The following is a 23,519-nucleotide window of genomic DNA, read 5'->3' as shown; positions in this document are numbered from 1 at the left end:
CTTGACCCATGGTCTCCAACCTGTTTCCAAAGTCTTCCCAAGATTTCTTCTTGGATGCTGCAATTATCTGTTTGGCTTTGTTTCTTTCTTCAACATAACTTTCTCTGTCTACCTGAGTTCTAGTATGTAGCCATTTTTGATACGCCTTCTTTTTCCTTTTACAGGCTGCCTTGACTGTGTCATTGCACCATGCTGTTTGCTTCATCCTACTTTTACACACTACTGTTCCAAGACATTCTTTAGTCACTTCTAGTACTGCGTCCCTGTACCTTGTCCATTCCTTTTCCAATGACTGTAATTGACTACATTCAACTAACTGGTACCTTTCTGAAATCGCTGTTATGTACTTGTGCCTGATTTCCTTATCCTGAAGTTTCTCCACTCTTATCCTCCTACATATGGACCTGACCTCCTGCACTTTCGGCCTCACAATTCCAATTTCACTGCTGATTAAATAATGAACAGTGTCATCAAAGAATCCCCTGAATACACGTTTGTCTGTTAAAAAAATGTCCAAGGCAGACTACCAAAAGCGTGGAAAACCATTATTAGAGGGAACACGACTCCAAGCGCAGTATTGGTTCCATTTCCCAAAATATATCGTTCCGGCGCCACACCTGAAGATGCCCACGAAGATTGTAATTTCTATTAAAGTATTATTTATATGTAAAAATGTATATGTATATTTTGAAGTGCTGTTTGAAATATTTTATTACAAGAACTTATGTAAAAGAGGAACAAGAATTGCATTAGTGTTGACGTCTACAAGAGCAGTACAACGTTAAACAAATAAATGTGTAGCTGCGTAATAGTTATCAGCATGTCGGCTTGTATTGCAATTATCTCGCGCATCACTCTGGCACACTTCGCACGCGTCGTCGACAATCGCTTGGGCACGGTTTTCCCTGCAAGGGCTTAATCGGCAATTTACAGTTAGCACCGAGGTAAACTTTTAATTTCAATGTTTAAATTAAAATTCACCCCAAGTTTCTACATTCGTGATGAAAGGGAGCCCGCCTTCATTTCATTTTCATTACAGACGTTAATTACGTCTCTTCCTTGGTAGATTTATCTCATCTCCTGTCGCTCTTAGTTGTTACTAATATGTATATTTACCTCGCTCGCTGAGTAATCCTTAATTTTTTGCATTGAAAAATATACATTGATTGTGAACTTCTATTTCTTCTACAACAACATTAAAAAAAAAAAAAAAACGTAGGATCCTTCTACTATAATACCAATGAGTCACAATTGGAATCGGCCAATTCATATAAAAACCTGGTTGTGACACTCTGTAGGGATATGAAATAGAACGATCACGTAGGCCTAGTCGTGGATAAAGCAGATGATAGACTTCGTTTCATTGCTAGAATATTCAGGAAATGCAAGCAGTCTACAAACAAGATAAGTTACAAATTACTTGTGCGACCCATTCTAGAATATTGCTCAAGTGTGAGAGACCTTTGCCAAATACGACTAACAAAGTATATTGAACCTAGATAAGGTAACACGAATGGTCGCAGGTTAATTTGGCCCATGGGAGAGTGTCACAGAGGTGGTGAAGAAACTGAACTGGCAAACTCTTGAAGATAGACGTAAACTATGCCGAGAAAGCTACTTACAAAGTTTCAACAACCAGCTTTAAGTGATGACTAAGTATATATTACAACCCAACACGTATCGCCCACATAGGGACGGTGAGGAAAAGATTAGATTAAGTAGAGCACGCAAAGAGGCATTTAAACAATAGTTCTTCCTGCACTCCATACATGAATGTTACGGGAAGAAACTCGAATAGGTGGTACATCGGGACGTACCCTTCGCCATCCACTCCACAGTGGTTTGCAGAGTGCCGGTGTAAATCCATCTGCTAGCCATTGTCTACAATTATCCAAAATATTAAAACTCGTCCTCTGGTTCTATGACTTAGTTGAGTTCTATCACTTTCCTTTAAGTTTTGTAGGATATAATAATTTCTGTCTACGTTATCTTCATTTGACCATCTAGGATCATATCGTATGCTTGTTCTCCATTATTCGGTGGACTTCTGATTTTGCTGTATATTTTAGTAGATATCCTAGTTACTTGTCAATAGCTAACCATTTGTAGTTTGTACTGCACCCATTATTTTTCTCATAACCCGTCATTCAAGTAGCCCATTTTGTCCACCTTACAGTTCGTTGTTAAGCACTCATATGCATATAAACATCGTTGTCTTGTGACCGTGATACAGTGTTTTAATTTTGTATTGATAAAGAAGCATTTTGGTAGAGAAGCATTTTGGTTAAACCACATACTCTTTTCATTTTACTAACTCATATATTAATTGGCCATTTTTCTATCCATTCTCTTGTATGATTTCTCCAAGATACATAAATTTACTAACTCGTTCTGTTTTATGTATTTCTTTTTGTGTGTACTTCCGTACATTCTTATGTTTGTCAAGAATTTTAATTTTTTCCGCTGAAATCTATTGGCTATTATTTAACTGAGAAACTGCTTGTCAGATTTTCTGAAAGTATCATTTTCAAAAAGTAGGCTATTTACTTAAGTTCGATTTGATCTCCTTCCCACAATTATGGGTTCAATTTTGTTGCTATCAGCTCCAAATTCCAGATCCTTACAACTTCCTGTGAAAGACTGCTGAACAGTAAAGATATGCTCTCTTCTTGTTTAACAACAGCTTTTATTTCAAATCACTGGGAGATTACTCCATATTTCTTAGCTTTTCAAGAATTATGTCTGGCAGTTTCCTTTAACATGAAATTCTCTAATCATTTTGTCTGCTTTCCTTAAAATCAGTAAATGGTGCTATTATAGGTACGCCGGTTAACATTCTGTGGCGAATTATTGATTCTGAGTTAAAATCTGTTCTTCTCAGGATCTTCTCTTTCCAAAACAACCGTGATATTCTTCCAGTTGTTCGTCTGAACTTTATTCAGTTCTGTTTTGATAATATTTTGTACGTCACTGTTAGAAGTGGCATTTCTCTGTAAGTTTACAATTAGTTTGTCTCTCTTTTTACGTAGCGGGTGGGTTAATGCTATTTTCCACTCTTCAGGAAAATTTTTTTGTCCATATTTTCGAAAGAGCCAGTGTATGTCTCTTACAATATTTGATTCTAACCTTTTTGTTTTATTGTAACTAATTTTTTAGTCCTACCTTCCAATTTGATTAAGTCCTTCCATTTGCTGCTGAAGTTTGTCTGCAGTGGGGCATAGATTGAATGTCATCAGTAGAACGAAGATGGTTCAGATATGTTTTATCATCAAGTATTTCCTTGGATAGGGAATCTCATTGGCTGAATTCTCTGTACTGAACGCTGTGTCGATTGGAAGTTAAAAATCTCACTTTTTCTTTCCAAAATAAATTAGTTGGGTCTATGAATGTCTGTTGTTTTGTAGCCGGCAGTATCCACCCCACCTTTCCCGGCCCTCCACTTGCCACCCGCGATGGCGTGTCAGGCCGCCCGTCTCTGTTTTGCAAGCGCTGCTCCCCTCCATACTGTTTAGTCAGCGCTTAATGCGACAGTGACTAGGTTACGCCACGATGCCTTTGCCGTTTCCCTATTCTGTTAACGACTCGCGACGCGACGACACTCGGCAGCAAGTACACCCATTAAAGCAGCACCTTCAGACTACCTAGATCTGACCTTGTGTTCGCATGTCGCTGGTTCCGTACCTCACGTATCTCACTCCCTTTGTAAAGTGATTGAAGTGACACTCCTAGAAAACGCCATACAATGACTGATTACACTCATCTACAAAGCATTCTTTTCTACTTCGGCACAAATGCACTGTGGTCCTTTCTATAAGCAGACTTACTAAACACTGCTTTCCGCAATTCCTGTACCAAAGACAGCGAAGTAAATATTCCAGAATTCTAATAAAGAATAGCTGCCACATGAGTAACGTCGAAGTAGATTTCCTAGGACCGGTTAAGAAACTTAAATCACTTAATAAAAGCAAGTCTTCCGGTCCAGACTGTTTACCAGTTACCGTTCAGAGTACGCTGATACAACAGCTCCATACTTAACAGTCATATACAACCGTTCGCTCGACGAAAGATCCGTACCCACAGACTGGACAGTTGCACAGATCACACTAATATTCAAGAAAGGTAGTAGGACTAATCCACTAAATTACAGGACCATATCATTAACGTCGATATGCAGCAGGATTTTGGAACATATATTGTGTTCGAACCTTAAAAATTACCTCGAAGATAACGGTCTATTGACACACAGTCAAATGGTTCAAATGGCTCTGAGCACTATGGGACTTAACATCTATGGTCATCAGTCCCCTAGAACTTAGAACTACTTAAACCTAACTAACCTAAGGACATCACACAACACCCAGCCATCACGAGGCAGAGAAAATCCCTGACCCCGCCGGGAATCGAACCCGGGAACCCGGGCGTGGGAAGCGAGAACGCTACCGCACGACCACGAGATGCGAGCGACACACAGTCAACACGGATTTAGAAAACATCGTTCTTGTGAAATACGACTAGCTCTTTACTCACATGTGAAATACGACTAGCTCTTTACTCACACGAAGTGTTGAGAGCTACTGACAAAGGATACCAAATCGATTGCGTATTTCTAGGTTTCCAGAAGGCTTTTGACGACGTACCACACAAGCGGCTTGTAGTGATATTGCGTACTTATGGAATATCGTCTCAGTTATGTGACTGGATTAGTGATTTCCTGTCAGAGGGGCCACACTTCGTAGTAATTGACGGAAAGTCATCGACTAAAACAGAAGTGATTTCTGGCGTTTCCCAAAGTAGTTTTATAGGCCCTTTGCTGTTGCTTATTTATATAGACGGTTTGGGAGAGAATCTGAGCAGCCGTCTTAGATTGTTTGCAGATGACGCTGTATATTGCAAAACGATTTAGAAAAGATAGCTGTATGGTGCGAAAATTGGCAATTGACCCTAGATTGCGGAACGTGTGAAATCATCCACATGAGCGCTAAAAGGAATCCGTTAAACTTCTGTTACCCGATAAATCAGTCAAACCTAAAGGCCGTAAATTCATCTAAATACCTGGGAATTATAATTACGAACACATAGAAAATGTGGGTAAGGGTAGCCAAAGACTGCTTAGAAAATGTAACAGATCTGCTAAAGAGACTGCCTGCACTACGCTTGTTCGTCCTCTTTTGGAATACTGCTCCGCAGTATAGGATCCTTACCAGACAAGATTGACGGAGTCATCGAGAAAGTTCAAAGTAGGGCAGCACGTTTTGCATTATCGCGAAATAGGGGAGAGAGTGTCACTGAAATGATACAGGATTTAGGATGGACATCATTAAAATAAAGGCGTTTACCGTTGCGGCCGAATCTTCTCACGAAATGTCAATCACCAACTTTCTCCTCCGAATGCGAAATTATTTTGTTGACGCAGAACCACATAGGGAGAAACGATTATCGTAATAAAATAAGGGAAATCATGGCTCGCACCGAAATATATAGATGTTTGTTTTTTCTGCACGCTGTGCGACATTGGAATAAGATACAATTATTGTGAAGATGGTTCGATGAACCATATACCAGGCACTTAGATGTGTTTTGCGGAGTATCCATGTAGATGTTTATGTAGATATATTTTGAATGCTCAGTTAAAATCTGGTTTGAATTTCTTCTTTCATACACAGTTTATGAGTAATCACAGTTTCATTTTTTATGTATTTTTCTGAGAGTTCAACAACACCATGACTTGAAATTAAGTATGAGACGTTTTATCACATTGCCAGGTCTATCGCATTGAGGAAGGTCGAAAACTGATGTATTCACTTTGTTGCATTTATTCCAAATGAAAATTTACAGGAAACAGACAAAAACTGGACCGAAATAAGGTATACGTGGCATTCAAATGAAAACGAGACGGATGGAAAATAATTGGCCAGTTGCGAGCAGAACACGCGCGCTGAAGGTCCCATACAAACATAATTATGTATACAGACGGTTCACCCATCCCGGGAATCAAGAATCTCGACGATGTTTGTTTGTATTCGACACTGACACTGGCGAAATATGGTCCTTGGGTTTTCAAGACTTTCGAGAATATTTTAATTTTAAGTTTGAAGTCGGATAAGGTATGACAAACGAAATAATTTTCTCGTGTGATGTAATTAAAAATTAACAGTTTTCGTATTTTTTCCTTTAGTTGTACTGTGAACCCTTGCTTCTTGCCAAATGTCACGGTTCTAGGTTAAATGGAAGTACTCTATACGTTTAGATGAGTGTGTTTTCGATAATCACAATATGTAGTGGCCGTATCTTTTAAATGCATTGACTTAGAAGTTTCAATTTCTTACACTGCCAAGGGACCGTAGGCCTTAGTTCGCGAAATAAATTTCAACTTCATGAGCCTATCCGTTCCTGAGAAAAAATGGGTTTTAACAGTCCGACAGACAGAAAGACAGACGGACGGGCACCAAAGACATCCTGTAAGGGTTCTGTTTCAAACGGATGAGATACGGAACCTTAAAAAGCAAGCAAACCGTTTATTATTTGAAAAGTAATAGCCATAACTGTTAATCCATTTATCCCACTGTGAGAAAATACGGTCAATGTCTTTTCGGAAAAATGTTTGTGGTTGCCTGAAGAACAGTGATTGTGCCCAGACGTGAACCCCTTAGTCCGAAGCAAATCGACGGCCACGGATATCTTTCTTCAGAGGACCAAAAACATGGAAATCGCATGAGGACAGGTCAGGACTGTATGGAGGATGTGTAAGGGCTTCCCAGCAGAACTCGTGCAGCGCAGTCGAAACATCCTTGGCAACATAAGGGACATCAGACAGTAAGTTACCCAGGTCGCCCCACGTTGAGACGAAAGAGCGACGCACTGCCAGAACAGAGCACGTGTTCTGTGTTCCTCACAGACACAAGGATAACAGGTGCATCACAGTGTGTGGGGGGAAACGGCGCAGCAACTGGAACTGCACCCCAAAGCTGAAGTATGCGGGACGCTACGATTCTTGGGGGCAAATCGTCTCAACTGTACACACAGTCTCGTGAAATTCTGGCAGTTAATGCGCCAAACTAATGTTACGTGCAGCCGTAGTGAAATGGTATCAATAGTTCGATCAAGGAAGAGCTTCTCCAATGATTAGGACGTTAACGCAACGGTTCTCGAAAGGCTCCGTAAGAGAGGAGCGAATTTCTGTTGTCAAGAAACTGAACGATTGGTAGGAAACATTCCGACTGTTGTTTACACCGGACTTGGTGACAATCTTGAAAAATAGTGTCATGCATTTGTGTCTCTTTCAGCATAGTGCAACATTCAATAAAAGAAGTTTGCCGCGTAGGGTAGCCGCGTGGTCTAAGGCACCTTGTCACGGTCCGCGCGGCTCCCCCTGTCGGAGGTTCGAGTCCTCCCTCGGGCATGGATGTGTGTGTTGTCCTTAATGTAAGTTAAAGTTAGACTAAGAAGTGTGTAAGCTTACGGACCGATGACCTCAGCAATTTGGTCCCATAAAACCTTACCACACATTAAAAGAAAGAAAAAAAGTTGCTTGGTCTCCCATAATAATGTGTACCTTACTTTTTGAACCCGCCATTTATATTCCACTTTCTTTCGTTGCGTTTTAATGAGTTTAGTGTGCTTCTTAACACACAGTAATTCTTTCAAGTCAAGCTCGCTTAAGCAACTGGGGAAGGGGGTACTTGATTTCCACTGTGGGGCAAAACATGCTTCAGATCTCTCTGACGAATGTGTGAACCATATCTAAACATAGTCCGCACAATAAATTTCTATTTCCAGACATGAATTTCCTAGCCGCGCGGGTTAGCCGAGCGGTCTTGGGCGCCTTGTCAGGGTCCGTGCGGTTGCCCCCGTCGGAGGTTCGAGTTCTCCCTCGGGCGTGTGTGTGTGTGTGTGTGTGTGTGTGTTGTCCTTAGCGTAAGTTAGTTTAAGCTATATTAAGTAATTCGTAAGCTTAGGGACGGATTTCCAAATTTTCCATGAATTTCCCATGGTAAATTTATTTGGAATCATCCATTTATATACCAAGTAAAAAAAAAAGTTATTTAACTCGTCCTAGCTGTCTCTACCCGCCTCTGCACGTGATGTCGTTATAACGTAAACTAGTGCGTGACGCTTGATCTGGAGACATCGTGTTGGAATCCTGGTGATGGTGAGAACTTTCGTAACAAGAATTTGGTTGGCAAAGAGCAGAGAAGTGATTGGCGCGCAGTCTGGTGATTAGAAACTACGCAGCGCCATGGGTTACATGCCAAACCTCTCCGCATCCTCTCACGCAGTGAAAGCATGTGGTGTTGATCGCGAAGTAACACATGGCGGCCCATTGCTGCCGCTCAAGAGAAATGGGCTATGTGTTAGAGGACTGCTTTCACCCTGTCCCTTCTTTTCTTTTTTCATAATCACACTCAACACAGATAAACCAGCTGATTGCACAAATAATCATCTGCACGACCCAGAGACACATCTGAATCAAAGGGCGAGTAAACAATGCAATAAAATGTTAGTAACCACTTAAAAAGCACACGTTCTCTTCGGAGTGCTGCAGATGGTACCAGACGTTCATGTGATCCTTCACTACTGACAAAAGTCATGGCTAAAATTAGAAGTGCAGCTACTCAATGAGGTACAGTGTGGACTGCATTTATCGTATGGTAACGAAACTTGGTAGATATTCTAATGCGTTTATAGGGAACAGATATACGTTGGAAAAAAATTAGTTCCAATTTTCGCCACCAGGTGCAACTCTGGCGCTCTACAGCATCACGTCGACGTCTTCAGCGCGCACAGTGAATAAATTGTGTACGCTGCGGTTAACAGTAAAATCAACATTATGCCTTTCTCACTCGTTTGACCTATTCTGCCGACATTCCGTTCCAAGTCCATTACATATGAAAACATTTCTATGCGTGTTTCTTGCATTCACAGTGCCATTATTGCACCGGGTGGCCAAAACTGGAACTCATCTTTTTTTCCAGCTTAAGTCGTTTCCGCATTAACACATTAAAATATCCACCAGGTTTCGCTACCATACGATAATTACAGCCCACACTGGAGCTCTGTGAGTAACTGCATTTTAGTTACAACCATCCAGTACCAGTCGGTCGTATGGGAAAAGCGCAGGAAGATGGCTTGACGTGTAGACGTGACATAATGACAGGAAGGAGATACTGTGTTTGGATGAGCCCATAACCACATCGTCGAATGGTTGCCCGATATGATAATGGATCAACGCGGACTGTCCAATGTGTCTTCAAGGAATGGTGTATCACTCGTACGGCGTAAAAGCAATAGTTGTAATTATATTGTAGCTAACAGGGATCGGAGATGAGTGTCACATCTTCTCATTGACATACGCTTTAGAATCCTGCAGTAATTACTACTGTCAGTGAATGCAGGTCCTTCTCTACCAGTTTCTGAGCTAATAATGCGAGGCGAAAAGCATGCAGTTGGACATCTGGAACTGGGTACGTCGCAAAATACTATTGTTCACAGCGGCCTTCGAGGCAGTGGTAGAAAATGGTTCAAATGGCTCTGAGCATCATGGGACTTAACATCTGAGGTCATCAATCCCCTAGAACTTAGAACTACTTAAACCTAACTAACCTAAGGACATCACACACATCCATGCCCGAGGCAGGATTCGAACCTGCGACCGTAGCAGTCGCGCGGTTCCGGAATGAGCGCCTAGAACCGCTAGACCACCGCGGCCGGCGGCAGTGGGGGTAGGCCCAACGCAACACTGCACTCAGAAGTGGCATCAAGCCATCCTTTTAGAAGACTATAGATTCTGCTTATAGTATCACGATGGACGTACCTGTGTGCGGAGGTGCAGAGTGAGCGGGTAAATGACTTTTGGATCGAAGGTGGATCCAAGTGAGGGACTGAATCATTGCTTGTCTTGTGAAGAAACCTAAGTCGACCCCCGGTGTGTTCTGTTATCTACAGTTATAAAGAGTAATTTGACACTCTGGTAGTGTCCACGAGTGAACTTTGGAAGTACTGTTGTTTGTAGTAATGGAAAGATCGACTGTGGAGCTTTTCAGTCGGACGCTTATGAATCGTGTTAACTGCAGTTCACTTCTTATGGTATATTACGTTTCTATTTGTCGTGGCCGGCCGGTGTGGCCTAGCGGTTCTAGGCGCTTCAGTATGGAACCGCGCGACCGCTATGGTCGCAGGTTCGAATCCTGCCTCGGGTATGGATGTGTGTGATGCCCTTAGGTTAGTTAGGTTTAAGTAGTTCTAAGTTCTAGGGGACTGATGACCTCAGATGTTAAGTCCCATAGTGCTCAGAGCTATTTGAACCATTTTTTTTCTACTTGTCGTGGCGAAATCGCCGATAGTATTTTAATAATTTAGCTTGGGACGACGTTATTCTGTGGTTTGGTGTGGCACTCCCAAGAGTTTAAAGTCCCAAATATTTTCTTACTGCCTTTGCTGAGGTAGCCTTGCAACAGTTGATTTGTCTCTTGTCCACCCCACCGTACTGCTGTTTTGTGCGGTGCGGTATAGTCGAACTGTTCACTAGTACAGCCTCTACTCCCTAACCCGCTTTAAGATTTGCGAGCAGCATCCACAACGACGTACAACCCCAGTATGCAACTTGTGTAAGTTGGTTGCGCCCTGTTAACGTTTTGTATATCGTAGAAAATCTTCCCCGTGCCGAATGCGATCCTGAAGGAGAGCACGGTGCACAACAGCGCATGACTACGACGAAATCAAAAGTTATATATTGTATATTTGTGAATGGATGTAATCAATTAGATTAAGAGTTGATTTGTGTGTGTTTTTATTTATTTTGAAAGGAAAAGATTACATACCTAGTTAATTATAACATCTATGGTTAATTACCATTATTCGTTGGGTGTAGTATGCATCACATTTTGGGAGGTTTATGGTGTAAAAATGGTTCAAATGGCTCTGAGCACTATGGGACTCAACTTCTGTGGCCATCAGTCCCCTAGAATTCAGAACCACTTAAACCTAACTAACCTAAGGACATCACATATATCCATGCCCGAGGCAGGATTCGAACCTGCGACCGTAGCGGTCGCGCGGTTCCAGACTGTAGCGCCTAGAACCGCTCGGCCACCCTGGCCGGCCTATGGTGTTAAGTGTTTAAAAGGTAGGAAAATATTTTGTGATACGGTGCGTATCGTAGAGGTTACGGGGTTTCGGTGTACGTTGATAGTTATCAGATTTTATTGCATTTAACTTGTTTTAATTAAAAATTAATTTTGTGATCAATATTATATTGCCTTTAGAGATCACAGGTGATACCTACGAAAATTTTGCTATTGCCCAGTGGCGTTGGAATCTTTTATTTAACCTTGCATTATGCAGTTTGTATTGTTTTTTGCTTAAAAAGGGATTGAGTTTTAAGCGTTGTAAATTGATTCTGAGAGCTGTTCTTCTATCTGTTAAAATGATACTTCAGGAACTTTCATTAAGAAACTATATTGAGGATTCATGATAATGAATGTTCAATTACTATTTTAAAATCAAGTAAATAAACTTTTAAAATTTTAAAGAAAAAAGGCTTTTATTAGAAAACGGTGCCTGCCCCCCCCCCCCCTCCTCCACAACTTCCACGTATTCAAAGCACTGGCCTTCGGGCATGGTGCCCGCATCTCGTGGTCGTGCGGTAGCGTTCTCGCTTCCCATGCCCGGGTTCCCGGGTTCGATTCCCGGCGGAGTCAGGGATTTTCTCTGCCTCGTGATGGCTGGGTGTTGTGTGCTGTCCTTAGGTTAGTTAAGTTTAAGTAGTTCTAAGTTCTAGGGGACTGATGACCATAGATGTTAAGTCCCATAGTGCTCAGAGCCATTTGAACCTTTTTTTCTCGGGCATGGTCTGATGATTTCCCCGGTTATCACAGCTAACGCTTGCGGGGCCATGTTGCCAGACTGCATTCGCCATCGTTATTGCGATTTTGTGCACAATCGCTACCACCTTGACCAGTAGATCTGCCCTATCTTCGAGGTATCTATGGCTTTCTCTTCCAACAAGACAGCTTGTTGCCCCTGTTGTCCTGACCTATCCCGCTCCGCTGTTGCCCTGGCCAGCAAGCTCTCCAGATCTCACACATATTGACACCATCTGGGCTTGGATTGCCGTGAGATCAGCGCGCGCCTGTCACCAGCCACTACGATAGATGAACTCAGGCAACGAGTTACAACGTCATGGAACGACGCAGTAGTGTCTGCCATCCTAGTTCAGTTCGGCTCGGTGCCCAGCTCGGTGTACTACGTTTCACACCTTGCATGCCGCCTAATCAACCATAAATTTAATAATACGTTCTTCCTGCTGTACTGGATACGTAAATAAGTAAAATTCGTTATTTGCTACTGACGTTAGAACTGTAAAGGCCAGTAGTGTATGTAACTATGCATTCTGGTTACCAGGGACGCATCCTGGAAGGTTTGCGAACTGTAAGGAAACTCGGCTTCATACATAACATATAACATCAATGCTGTATTACTTCACCACTTTCTGTTAAGAAAAAAAGTTTTAAAAATCACGATTATCTCTGGTTGTGAAATCGCAAAACTTCTTTCTGTTGTCTCTCCGAGACTGTAAAATTAGCGACACGATTCTGAAACACAACGAATATAAAGACCACGTCACAGAATGTACCAAGACCTTCACTGATTTTATTTATTTATTTACACGTCAAGTTCCGTAGGACCAAATTGAGGAGAAAATCTCCAAGGTCATGGAACGTGTCAGTACATGCAATTACAACGTAAAAAGAACAATAGATAAAAATAAAATGCTTATGAACCCAAAGAAAGACCAAGCGGTAAGTTTAAGTACACGTAATCAAAAATACGACTTAAGAAACAGCTTAATTTTTCAAGGAACTCCTCGACAGAATAGAAGGAGTGACCCATGAGGATACTCTTCAGTTTCGATTTGAAAGCGCGTGGATTACTGCTAAGATTTTTAATTTATTGAAGTGGTAGCGTATTGAAAATGGATGCAGCAGTATACTGCACACCTTTCTGCACAAGAGTTACGGTAGTCTGATCCAAATGCAGGTTTGATTTCTGCCGAGTATTAACTGAGCGAAAGCTGCCTATTCAGGAGGGAAAAGCTGATATTGTTAATAATAAATGACAGTAAAGAATTTATATATTGAGAGGCCAATGTCAAAATACCCAGACTAGTGAACAGGGGTTGACAAGAGGTTCGTGGACTTAACACTTATTGCCCGAATCGCCCGTTTCTGAACCAAAAATATCCTTTTAGAAAGGGAAGAGTTACCCCAAAATACACTCCTGCTCATAAATTAAGGATAATGCTGATACATGGTGAAACAATCTTCTGGTGGGCGGTTTGCGGGTTTAAATCGCTCCGGGGTATGACCATGCGGTGCATTTGACCTGCGGTCGTCGCACGGTGGCGCTGGCAGCAGTCCACATATGCAGAGATGTGTTGGTGCATGTCAGAGTACGGTGCAGCGAGTAAGTGTGCAGACGTTTTCAGACATGGTAATGGTGACTGTGTGTTGAAAATGGCTCGAAGAACACAAACATATTGATGACGTTATGAGGGGTAGAATACTAGGGCGACTGGAGGCTGGTCAAACACAGCAGGTCGTAGCACAGGCCCTGTGTGTGCCACAAAGTGTGATCTCAAGATCATGGCAACGATTCCAGCAGACAGGAAACGTGTCCAGGCGCGACAGTACGGGATGTCTACAGTGTACAACACCACAAGAAGACCGATCTCTCACCATCAGTGCCCGCAGACGGTCACGGAGTACTGCAGGTAGCCTTGCTCGGGACCTTACCGCAGCCACTGGAACAGCTGTCTCCAGACAAACAGTCTGTATACGATTGAACGGACGTGGTTTATTCGCCCGTAGACCTACAAGGTGCATTCCACTGACCCCTGGTTACAGGAGAGCCCTAAAGCCTGGTATCAAGAATACAGTACATGGTCATTGGAACAGTGGTCCCAGGTTATGTTCACGGACGAGTCCAGGTATAGTCGGAACAGTGATTCACGCCGAGTTTTCATCTGGCGTGAACCAGGAACCATATGACAATCCCTTAATGTCCTTGAAAGGGACCTGTATGGAGGTCGTGGTTTGATAGTGTGGGGTGGGATTATGATTGGTGCACGTATACTCCTGCATGTCTTTGACAGACGAACTGTAACAGGTCAGGTGTATCGGGACGTCATTTTGCACTAGTAAGTCTGCTTTCTCAGGGGTGCAGTGGGTCCCACCTTCCTCCTGATGGATGATAACGTACGGCCCCACCGAGCTGTCATCGTGGAGGAGTACCTTGAAACAGAAGATATCAGGTGAATGGAGTGGCCTGCCTCTTCTCCGGACCTAAACCCCATCGAGCACGTCTGGGATGCTCTCGGTCGACGTATCGCTGCACGTCTTCAAACCCCTACAGAGCTTCAGGAGCTCCGACAGGCACTGGTGCAAGAATGGGAGGCTATACTCCAGCAACTGCTCGACCACCTGATCCAGAGTATGTCAACCCGTTGTGCGGCCTGTGTACGTGTGAATGGTGATCATATCCCACATTGATGTCGGGGTACATGCGCAGGAAACAGTGGCGTTTTTCAGCCTATCACCAATACCGTGGGCGTACAGATCTGTGTCGTGTATGATCCCTATGTGCCTACGCTATTACCGCCAGTTTTGCGTAATGCCACGTTGCGTGGCACCACATTATGCAATTATCCTGAATTTATGAGCATGAGTGTATAATACCATACGACAAAAGCGAATGAAAATAAGCAAAGTAGACTAATATTCGTGTCGTACGTTTACTTACATGAGATACCGTTCGAATAATAAAACTGGCAGCATTTAGTCTTTGAACCAAGACATTACGTGCCCAAGCCACACGAGACTGGAAGCCGTTCAGTATAGCGCAATGGTTTCTATTACTCAAATATTGATGGAGTCAGCCAGAAATTTGTGAAGACGCTCTCTGTATGATCGTCTCTCTCTTTACCGCGTCACGCGCCCACAACGCCCCGTTGTGCATCCTCGTCCGACGGGAATCGTTGACTTCTCAAGGCCTGTTTCAAGGAACCGAAGTTGAGATAATCGCATGGGGAGAGATCAGGAGGACTGCAGGGCTCGATTGTCTCCCAGTTGAGTTGGTGTTACTTCTGTTTTACATTTGCGATATGGGGTCTTGCGTTATTATGAAGGAGCAGCACTCCTTGTCTCAGTTTTCCCAGACGTTCCACCTTATGGCTGCTTATGTAGTCGTATTGGAGTCGTCCTGGGCTGCATGTTCACTGCAGCAACGGCATCAAACGGAATCGTTTTGATCACCCCTTATTGTTTGACTCTTCTAGGAACCTACTCTCTCGCAATTTTAATAGTAGAACACACCGTGATGCTCAATGCCTCTCTTGTAACGTCTGATTCTGCGATTAGTTGATCATCTCCGTGAAGCTTTCGCTCTTACTAAACAAATCTATTACGAAACGCACTATTCTTCTACCGGTCTTCTCTATTTCCTCTATCAGTCCTATCTGGAAGAAAGGGAAGAGTAGAGTTTAACATCCCGTCGAGAGCGCAGTCGTTAAAAAGAGAAGCTTGGATTACGAAAGGATGGGGTAGGAAATCACCATGCCCTGTTAAAAAGAACCATCACAACCTTGGCGAGGAACGATTTAGGGAAACCGAGGGAAACAATCTGGCCGGAAGCGAATTTGATCCGTCTACCTTCCGAATGCGAGTGTAGTGTGCTAACCAATGCACCACCTCACTCGGTAATCCTATCTGGTAAGGGTTCCAGGATCACGAGGCATAGTCAAGAATATGTCGAATGAGGGTTCGTAAGTCACGTCCATGGGTAGCGCCCGTGATCAGTTTTATAAGGTCGCTGCACTTTAAATTGGTACATACGCATACTCGCAGATGTTTAATGGATGTGACTGCTCGGAATAGCAGTTCGGCAATCGTGTAAGCATAAAATAACGGTTGTTTCCGCCTGCTTACGCGCCGAGAGGGATGGCCTGGCGTCGGCGGCCAGACAAGGTGAAGCTCCAGCGACTCACCCTTGTGACGATCACCATAGCTCAGCCAGCTCGAGAATGGACAGCCAGCGCGGCCTCTCCTGAAACACACAAGCACACAACCACTTTAAGGCCCAGCAACACTCAAACTGTAAGGGCTCGCATGTGAAAGAGAAAGAAATGAAATCTCGCCGCCTTTTAAAGATTATCAGTGGTCAAGTTTGCTTCTTTGTCGCTAAAATGATATCTGTGCATTTCGACACAGGGAAATAGATGGCATGCACAGAATTATATACTCATATCTACATCTACACGGATACTCTGCAAGAAACATTTCAGTGCGTGGCAGAGAGTTCATCGAATCACCTTCACAATTCTCTATTATTCCAATCTCGTACAGAGTACGGAAAAAAACGAATACCTAGATCTTTACGCGTGAGCTCTTGAGTTTCCTTATTTTATTATGGTGATCGTTTCTCCTTATGTAAGTCTGCACCAACAAAGTATTTTCGCATTCGGAGGAGAAAGTTGGTGAGAAGACTCCGCCGCAACGAAAAACGCCTTTGTTTTAATGATGTCCATCCTAAATCCCGTATCATTTCAGTGACACTCTCACCCCTATTTCAAGAAGATACAAAACGTGCTGCCTTTCTTTGAATTTTTTCGATGTACTCCTCAGTCCTATCTGGTAAGAATCCCACACCGCGCAGCAGTATTCTAAAAGAGGACGAACAAGCATAGAATAGGCAGTGTTTTTAGTAGGTCCGGCACATTTTCTGAGCATCCTGCCAATAAAACGCAGTTTTTGGTTAGCCTTACCCACATTTTCTATGTGTTCCTTCCAATTAAAGTTGTTCCTAATTGTAGTTCCTTCGATAGATTTGACTAATTTATGGTGTACAGAAGTTTAACGGATTCCTTTTAGCACTCATGTGGATGATGTCACACTTTGCGCAATTTAGGGTCAATTGCCAATTTTCGCAGCATACAGCTATGTTTTCTAAATCGTTTTGCAATATGTTTTGATCTTACGATGACCTCACTAGTCGATAAACGACAGCGCGATCTGCAAACAATCTAAGACGGCTGCTCAGATTCTCTCGCAAACCGTTTATATAAATAAGCAACAGCAGAGGGCCTATACAAGCACCTTGGGGATCGCCAGAAATCACTTCTGTTTTACTCGTTGACTTTCCGTCAGTTACTACGAAGTGTGACCTCTCTGACAGGAAATCACGAATCCAGTCACGTAACTGAGACGATATTCCATAAGCACGCAATTTGACTTAGCCGCTTATGTGGTACAGTGTCAAAAGCCTTCTGGAAACCCAGCAGTACGGAATCAATTTGGAGTCCCTTGTCAGTAGCACTCAACACTTCGTGCGAGTAAAGAGTTAGTTGTGTTTCACAAGAACTGTTTTCTAAATCCGTGTTGACTGTGTTTCAATAGACCGTTTTCTTCGAGGAAATTCACAATGTTCGAACACAATATATGTTCCTAAATCCTACTGCATATCGACGTTAATGAAATGGTCCTGTATAGTGGATATCGCTGAAGTCCGTTGGTTGCATGATCCTAGAGCATATTCTAAACTGCTAGGCTCGTAACAAGCTTGGGAGAGCTCATACAAAAGCGTAAAAGAAATTGTCCAGGAACTAAACGACAATCCTTATAAGAAAGACGAGATAAGTCTCACGAAACCTTCTTGGGTAAATTTAGAGAAATAGTATACGAAGAAGATTGTCCGACCATTACGCTGCTACAATTCTTGACTATTGCAATTAACTCCTTAAATCGTGCACTACACAGACAATGAAACTATAGCAGGGCTTCTTTCTTATGAGCTTCTCATTACACATTTGTGGACTTACAATAACACAGTAACGATGGAGGTAATTAAGTTAATACTATAATTTTCCATCGTCAAAAGATCCCTTCCAAGCGTTTTGTGCTCCGTGAATTAATTTCACCTCCTTTCGTTGATGTTAGTATCGCAGCCAAAAATCATTGGCAGTAAGTAACCTTGTAGTTATGCAATCACCGCGAATGGAATAAAGTTGAAAGTGCCTTTGTGTGTGTGTGTGTGTGTGTGTGTGTCGGTAAAAACAGTGAACAAGTAATCTAAGGTACGTAATCTCAGCAGACAGCAATAAATGAAGTCTTTTTGTGAAACGGTAACGCCAGTGACGCACCTTATTGAATAATTTCACGTTGTAAGAGTGAAAGGAGGATGATGGAGGTCCGCTCCAAGGTCTGTCTGAGACAACGGATTGTTTGCAGCGCTGGACGTTTAACTGGTGTGTTTAGTACACTGCATAGAGTTAACATCGGCTTTAGACATTAAAGGAAATTTTTATGTGTTCTCTAAGTTCTTCCCTTTCGGGGAAACTGGTGCCATTTTAACAGATTTTTATAAAAAATGGTTCAAATGACTCTGAGCACTATGGGACTCAACTGCTGAGGTCATTAGTCCCCTAGAACTTAGAACTAGTTAAACCTAACTAACCTAAGGACATCACACACATCCATGCCCGAGGCAGGATTCGAACCTGCGACCGTAGTGGTGGTGCGGTTCCAGACTGTAGCGCCTAGAACCGCTCGACCACTCCGGCCGGCGGAAAAGAATTAGTTCCAATTTCTACCACCAGGTGAAAATCTGGCACTGCAGAGCATCTCGTCGACGTCTATGCTCGTACTGAACAAACCATATAAGCGGCGGTTGATAATAAAATCTACATTATGCCTTTCTCACCTGTTTGACCTTTTCTGTCCACGCGCCGTTCCTAATCCACTACGTGTGGAAAATTTCTATATAAGATTATTGTAGCCACTGTAGCTGTTACGAAATACATGAAACGTATTCGCATTTACGAATATGGACATCCATCAACTTTATGATGGAATGGCAATGAAAATTTGTGCCGAATGGAACTCGAACCTAGATTTGCCACTTATCGCCTTACCATTAGGCTATCCAAGCACGCTTCACGGCCAGACCCTAACTTCCATACGTCTTCAAACATGTGACGTATTTAATGTATCACATGCATTTCTATGTGACTTTCTTGCATACACTGCGCCAGATTTGTACCTGTTGGCCAAAATTGGAACTAAGTTTTTCCAGCATAAATCGGCTTCACGTTAACACCTCAGAATATCGACAAAGTTTCACTGTCATAAGATCATTACAGCCTACACTGTACCTCTGTAAGTAGCTGCACTTTAATTAAAAACGACCCTGAATAATAACTGCATGCTGGAGCTGCCTCAAAATCGGTTTTCCGCCATTTGCTGACTGAACTACTATTTATACCATTCATCACGCCAGTCGGACTGAATCAAAGCTTGGACTTTCCACTAGCACCTTTCCAGGAATTCAGAAAATACTGAGACAGGGGTTAGAGCCAAGCATACAATTTCAATTTGTTGCGTGTGTGTACATGCCATTGCCATCAACATTATTGCTGGATTTCATCTCGTGTCCCGTTTAAAGAGCACAAAGAATACTATTGTAGTTAGTTTTGGCTTTGGTCTTACCTTCCAATAGCACTTCATCGTTGCACTATGAATCGCCTAACATCGTTTGTGTGTTGGCTAGCCATTGTTCTCAGGTTTTTGGGTACCGCTTGTGACGTTGAAGATGTTCTTGATTAATCGTGAACCGTCCACTAGTGCTATAGATCCGTAAAATTACAGATGTCTTTTCCGTGCAATGAAATTAAATCGTTCCCTCAGGGAATAAAATTCTTCCGAACTTTTGGGTATCCGGATACCGTCTTGCGTCTTGTAACATCCACGAGATAAATTTTTGGCTACAGTGCGACGAGAGGAAATTGTGCCTCTGGCAGTTATAAACATTATCTATTCGACCTATGAAAAAATAGTGAATTAATTATTTATATAATATTCTATGATATAATTGGACATATCGATGTGTATCATACAAAGACAATGATAATTGTAAAGTGCTTTTATGATCTGCGTTTGTCTTCCTTTATTTTAACATTTTGTTGGTTGGCTTTTGTAGGTTCAGCACGCAAGACGCATATCAAACTGAGGTCTGTTAAGAAATTGTAATTATTTGTTAATTATTACTTGAAAATAGAGTTCATTATTATTATAAACATTAGTGAATAATTATTTGTAACTTTAATTCCTCTCTCAGAAAGCATTATCTGTGTTAATTATTTCTTTCCGCTGCAAGGAGCGCAGCCATTGATGATAGCGATTTGTATCGCGTTTTTGTCTGTGTTTTCCTTAGAAACAAATCAAATGTTTGCTTGATGAAGTCTAAATAGTGCACAATACGAAAGTAAAGTTTCTGTAAAGTTTAATAAGCAGTTAAAATACTTATTTGGTCTAACAATAGAAAGTCTCTATCAATTGTCTACCGCCATCTTAACAATTATCTCATGATCTCAGCGGCAAATTCAAATTACGCAACTCTGCAGACATAAATGCCGAACGTAATACAAATGTGTAAAAATAAATGTGCACCGGTGGTTCCGAACTCATTTTAATGAAAATAATTCGAATCAGATTGGTTCTTTAAAAACAGTGCTCATAGCACGATCGTTATAACAACCTTTCTAGCTGATGTATGGAGCCGAAATTAATTACGCACGAGTTGCAAAGAATATTGTTTCAGGTAACATACGTCAGTGTTGTGCGCGGCTGATATTCGGTGGTTTTAATGATCATTTTGCTGAAGATAACTGCTTCCATCTTAATCAATAGTTGTATAGAATCTGTTGTATGAACTGTGATTTAGTGACATTTACACAACTTACAGACAACACTTTAACACGACGTTAACTTGGAGTTCTTTAGCAACTTGATCAAATCTTTAGCCGGGAGAAAAATTATTTAGTAATTACTCATAAAATAAGATTATCATTTCCATTTACAAATTACTTAAATACCAAACCACTGAATAACACAGCGAACGCCACAGTCTTGGATTCGAATATTTTCCGCAATGTTTATCGTTCAATTTTCTCGATGACATTGACATTCATGGTTAATAATGTCTTAAGTGCTTTAGGGAACGGCTGTTTGGTAGTGGCGTAGTATTACAAAAATCTCAGATGATAATGTAGATTTAACGCAATCTCTCTGCACGGGTTTTATTGTTGACTTTGTAACTGTCAGTGTTACCGATAATTTCACCTGAATACACAGCATCCGATAGGCGGCAGCAGCAAATCATGTTTGTTGGAGCATGTGCCGCAACATGAGATCAAAATTGTGGGCGTGATCCAGAGCGGAATATGCTTAAAGAAAACAGGCACAGAAAAGGAAGTTATAATTTTAACTCTGGATTATCATAGAGGCCACTAGATATGCACCTTAGTTTGTCGAGAATCGGGGTGGGAATCGGATGGGGCCCAATTTGGGGTCACATCTTGGCATTCAGCGAAAGTGATTTCAGGAGATCCACGGAAAACCTACATGAGAATCGTGATTTGAATATCATGTTAGTACCGCAAAAGGTATCTTACAGTATAAAACTGAATATTTACAGTGGTTTCAATTACTGTTATACTTACTGCAAACGAATCTTTAACGTACTATGAGACCCACAGTACAGGAAGAACGTAATAAAGCACTGCAAGTAAAATCAGCGTGCCACCTTAAAGATGGACCTCTAGTTCCGAAATAATACACCAGCTTTTATTAACAGTGTTGACCCATTTGTCGCTTATAATGCACTGTCTGCCAGCTGAATTGAGTGTGTACTCATTAAAATATGTAAAATCCGGGTTCTTGTAGGCGCAAGGCAGTAATCAACTACACGGTAGCTTGTCTTACCACTCAGTGGTAAAGTCTACAGTTTGCGATCTTGCAGAGCCTGTATAGTTCAGAAGTACGAGGGAATGTTCCTTCGGACATGCATGCATGTCCCAAGGAACAGGCTCTGCGACGACTACAGCCTTTACGAACCATGGGAAATGTATTCGCAGTTGCGAACATGGAGAACCATCAGCTGTTGTAATGTAATGACTACAATGAAAATTTGTGCCGCACCGCGACTGGAACTCCGATTTCCCGTTTATCGCGAGCGGTCGCCTTACCATTAGGCTATCCAAGCACGCTTCACGTCCACATCCAAACTTCCGTATGTTGTCAACAGTGTATCTACCACCTGTACTCGTACATCCATTATGTACTCGTATGTTTCCGTACAAGAGAGATGTTTTAATTGGAAGTCGCTTGTCCGGTGTCGGTGGATGCAATAAATACGATATTGTGACGCCTGTGTTGTTCAGAAGTACGGTGCATTCTTCCATCGGACATGCATGCAAGTCCAAAGGGACAGGTACTGTGGTGACTACTGCCATTATGACACACATGAAATGTTTTTGGAGTTACAAATATGCACAACCATAAACGGTATAATGGAAACACGGCAATGAAAATTTGTGCCGCACCGGGATTCAAAACCAAATTCCGAAGGAACATTGCAACGTTCTTCTTAGGACAGGCACTGCAACATCGTATTTATCCCCCAGTACCTCCCCTGCACTGGAATATACCTATTGGATGTGCGAGTGCAGATGATGGATACATGGTTGACGACATACGTAAGTTTGCGAATGTCCGCGAAGCATGCTCGGACAGGCTAAAGGAAAGGCGACCACTGGCAATAAACTGGAAATCCGGGTTCGAGCCCCGGTTCGGCATAAATTTTCAACACCGTAATTCCGTTATACGGCTCATGGTTGTCTATATTCGCAACTGCGAATACATTTCATATGAGTTTGTTGTGACCTGAGTAATTTAGGATGCACGCTTGTCCAAAAATCATTTTTAGCCAGAACACTTAAAAAATTGGGACTGTACCAAGATCATAGTGACATACTTTTCAGATTTTTTTGTGGGTTATCGATCCAGCACCCAGGTATTGACTTTCACTCCCAGAACAGCAGAACAAGAGTAATTAAAACAAACATACCTAATGACCTCTACAGGAAGAGCAGTAAAATGGTAAACAAAGATAAAGGTGCATTAGTTATGGAACTAGGCAGTTACCGGTAGGATATGACGATAAGTAAACTTCATTACTTTACTAGGCCAACGTTCTTCTAGATAGGTGTGCGTTTTACTGACAACAGAAACTACGCAGAACTTTTGTTCATCTTTGTTGTTTACCTGTGTATCACGAGCGCCTGAAAAAAGCATTCCCCTTCTGTTGTGTACGGCTGTCTTTGAAATGCAGTACATCAATATTAAGGGAGACTTGACCGTTTGCTTCTATCTATGTTTCAAATTAAAATTTGTCAATCAAAAAAATTTATTTTACGACAGAAACAGTCCATTTGATCAAACGCATAAAACATGTATATTATCCAACTGATTGCCAAGACGCCGAAGTTGGACCTGTCAGGTAAAGGTAATAGACAGTAAAAGCACAAAATATATAAAATAAAATTCTTTAGAAGTTATTAGAGTGATAATTTACTACACCGTTCATGTGTTCGTTTCCTTGCTATAGCGGCTTTCGAATCAAAGTATACGAAG

The 23,519-nt window shown here is 42.0% G+C and overlaps 1 protein-coding gene across 1 annotated transcript in view; it reads right to left on the bottom strand.

Annotated features, from left to right (window-relative positions):
* The window catches only part of LOC126237168 (myosin-VIIa), a 532,624-nt gene that overhangs the window by 140,277 nt on the left and 368,828 nt on the right, over nt 1-23,519 (bottom strand). The window contains exon 3 of the mRNA XM_049947025.1: nt 16,040-16,098. Coding sequence (XP_049802982.1) covers nt 16,040-16,057 — 18 coding nt within the window. The 5' untranslated portion in view covers nt 16,058-16,098. The remainder of the gene's footprint in view (nt 1-16,039; nt 16,099-23,519) is intronic.

This window comes from Schistocerca nitens, chromosome 2 (genome assembly GCF_023898315.1).
Source record: "Schistocerca nitens isolate TAMUIC-IGC-003100 chromosome 2, iqSchNite1.1, whole genome shotgun sequence".
NCBI lineage: Eukaryota > Metazoa > Arthropoda > Insecta > Orthoptera > Acrididae > Schistocerca > Schistocerca nitens.
The sequence above is the reverse complement of the archived record's forward strand: the minus strand, read 5'-3'. Positions and strand labels throughout refer to the sequence as shown.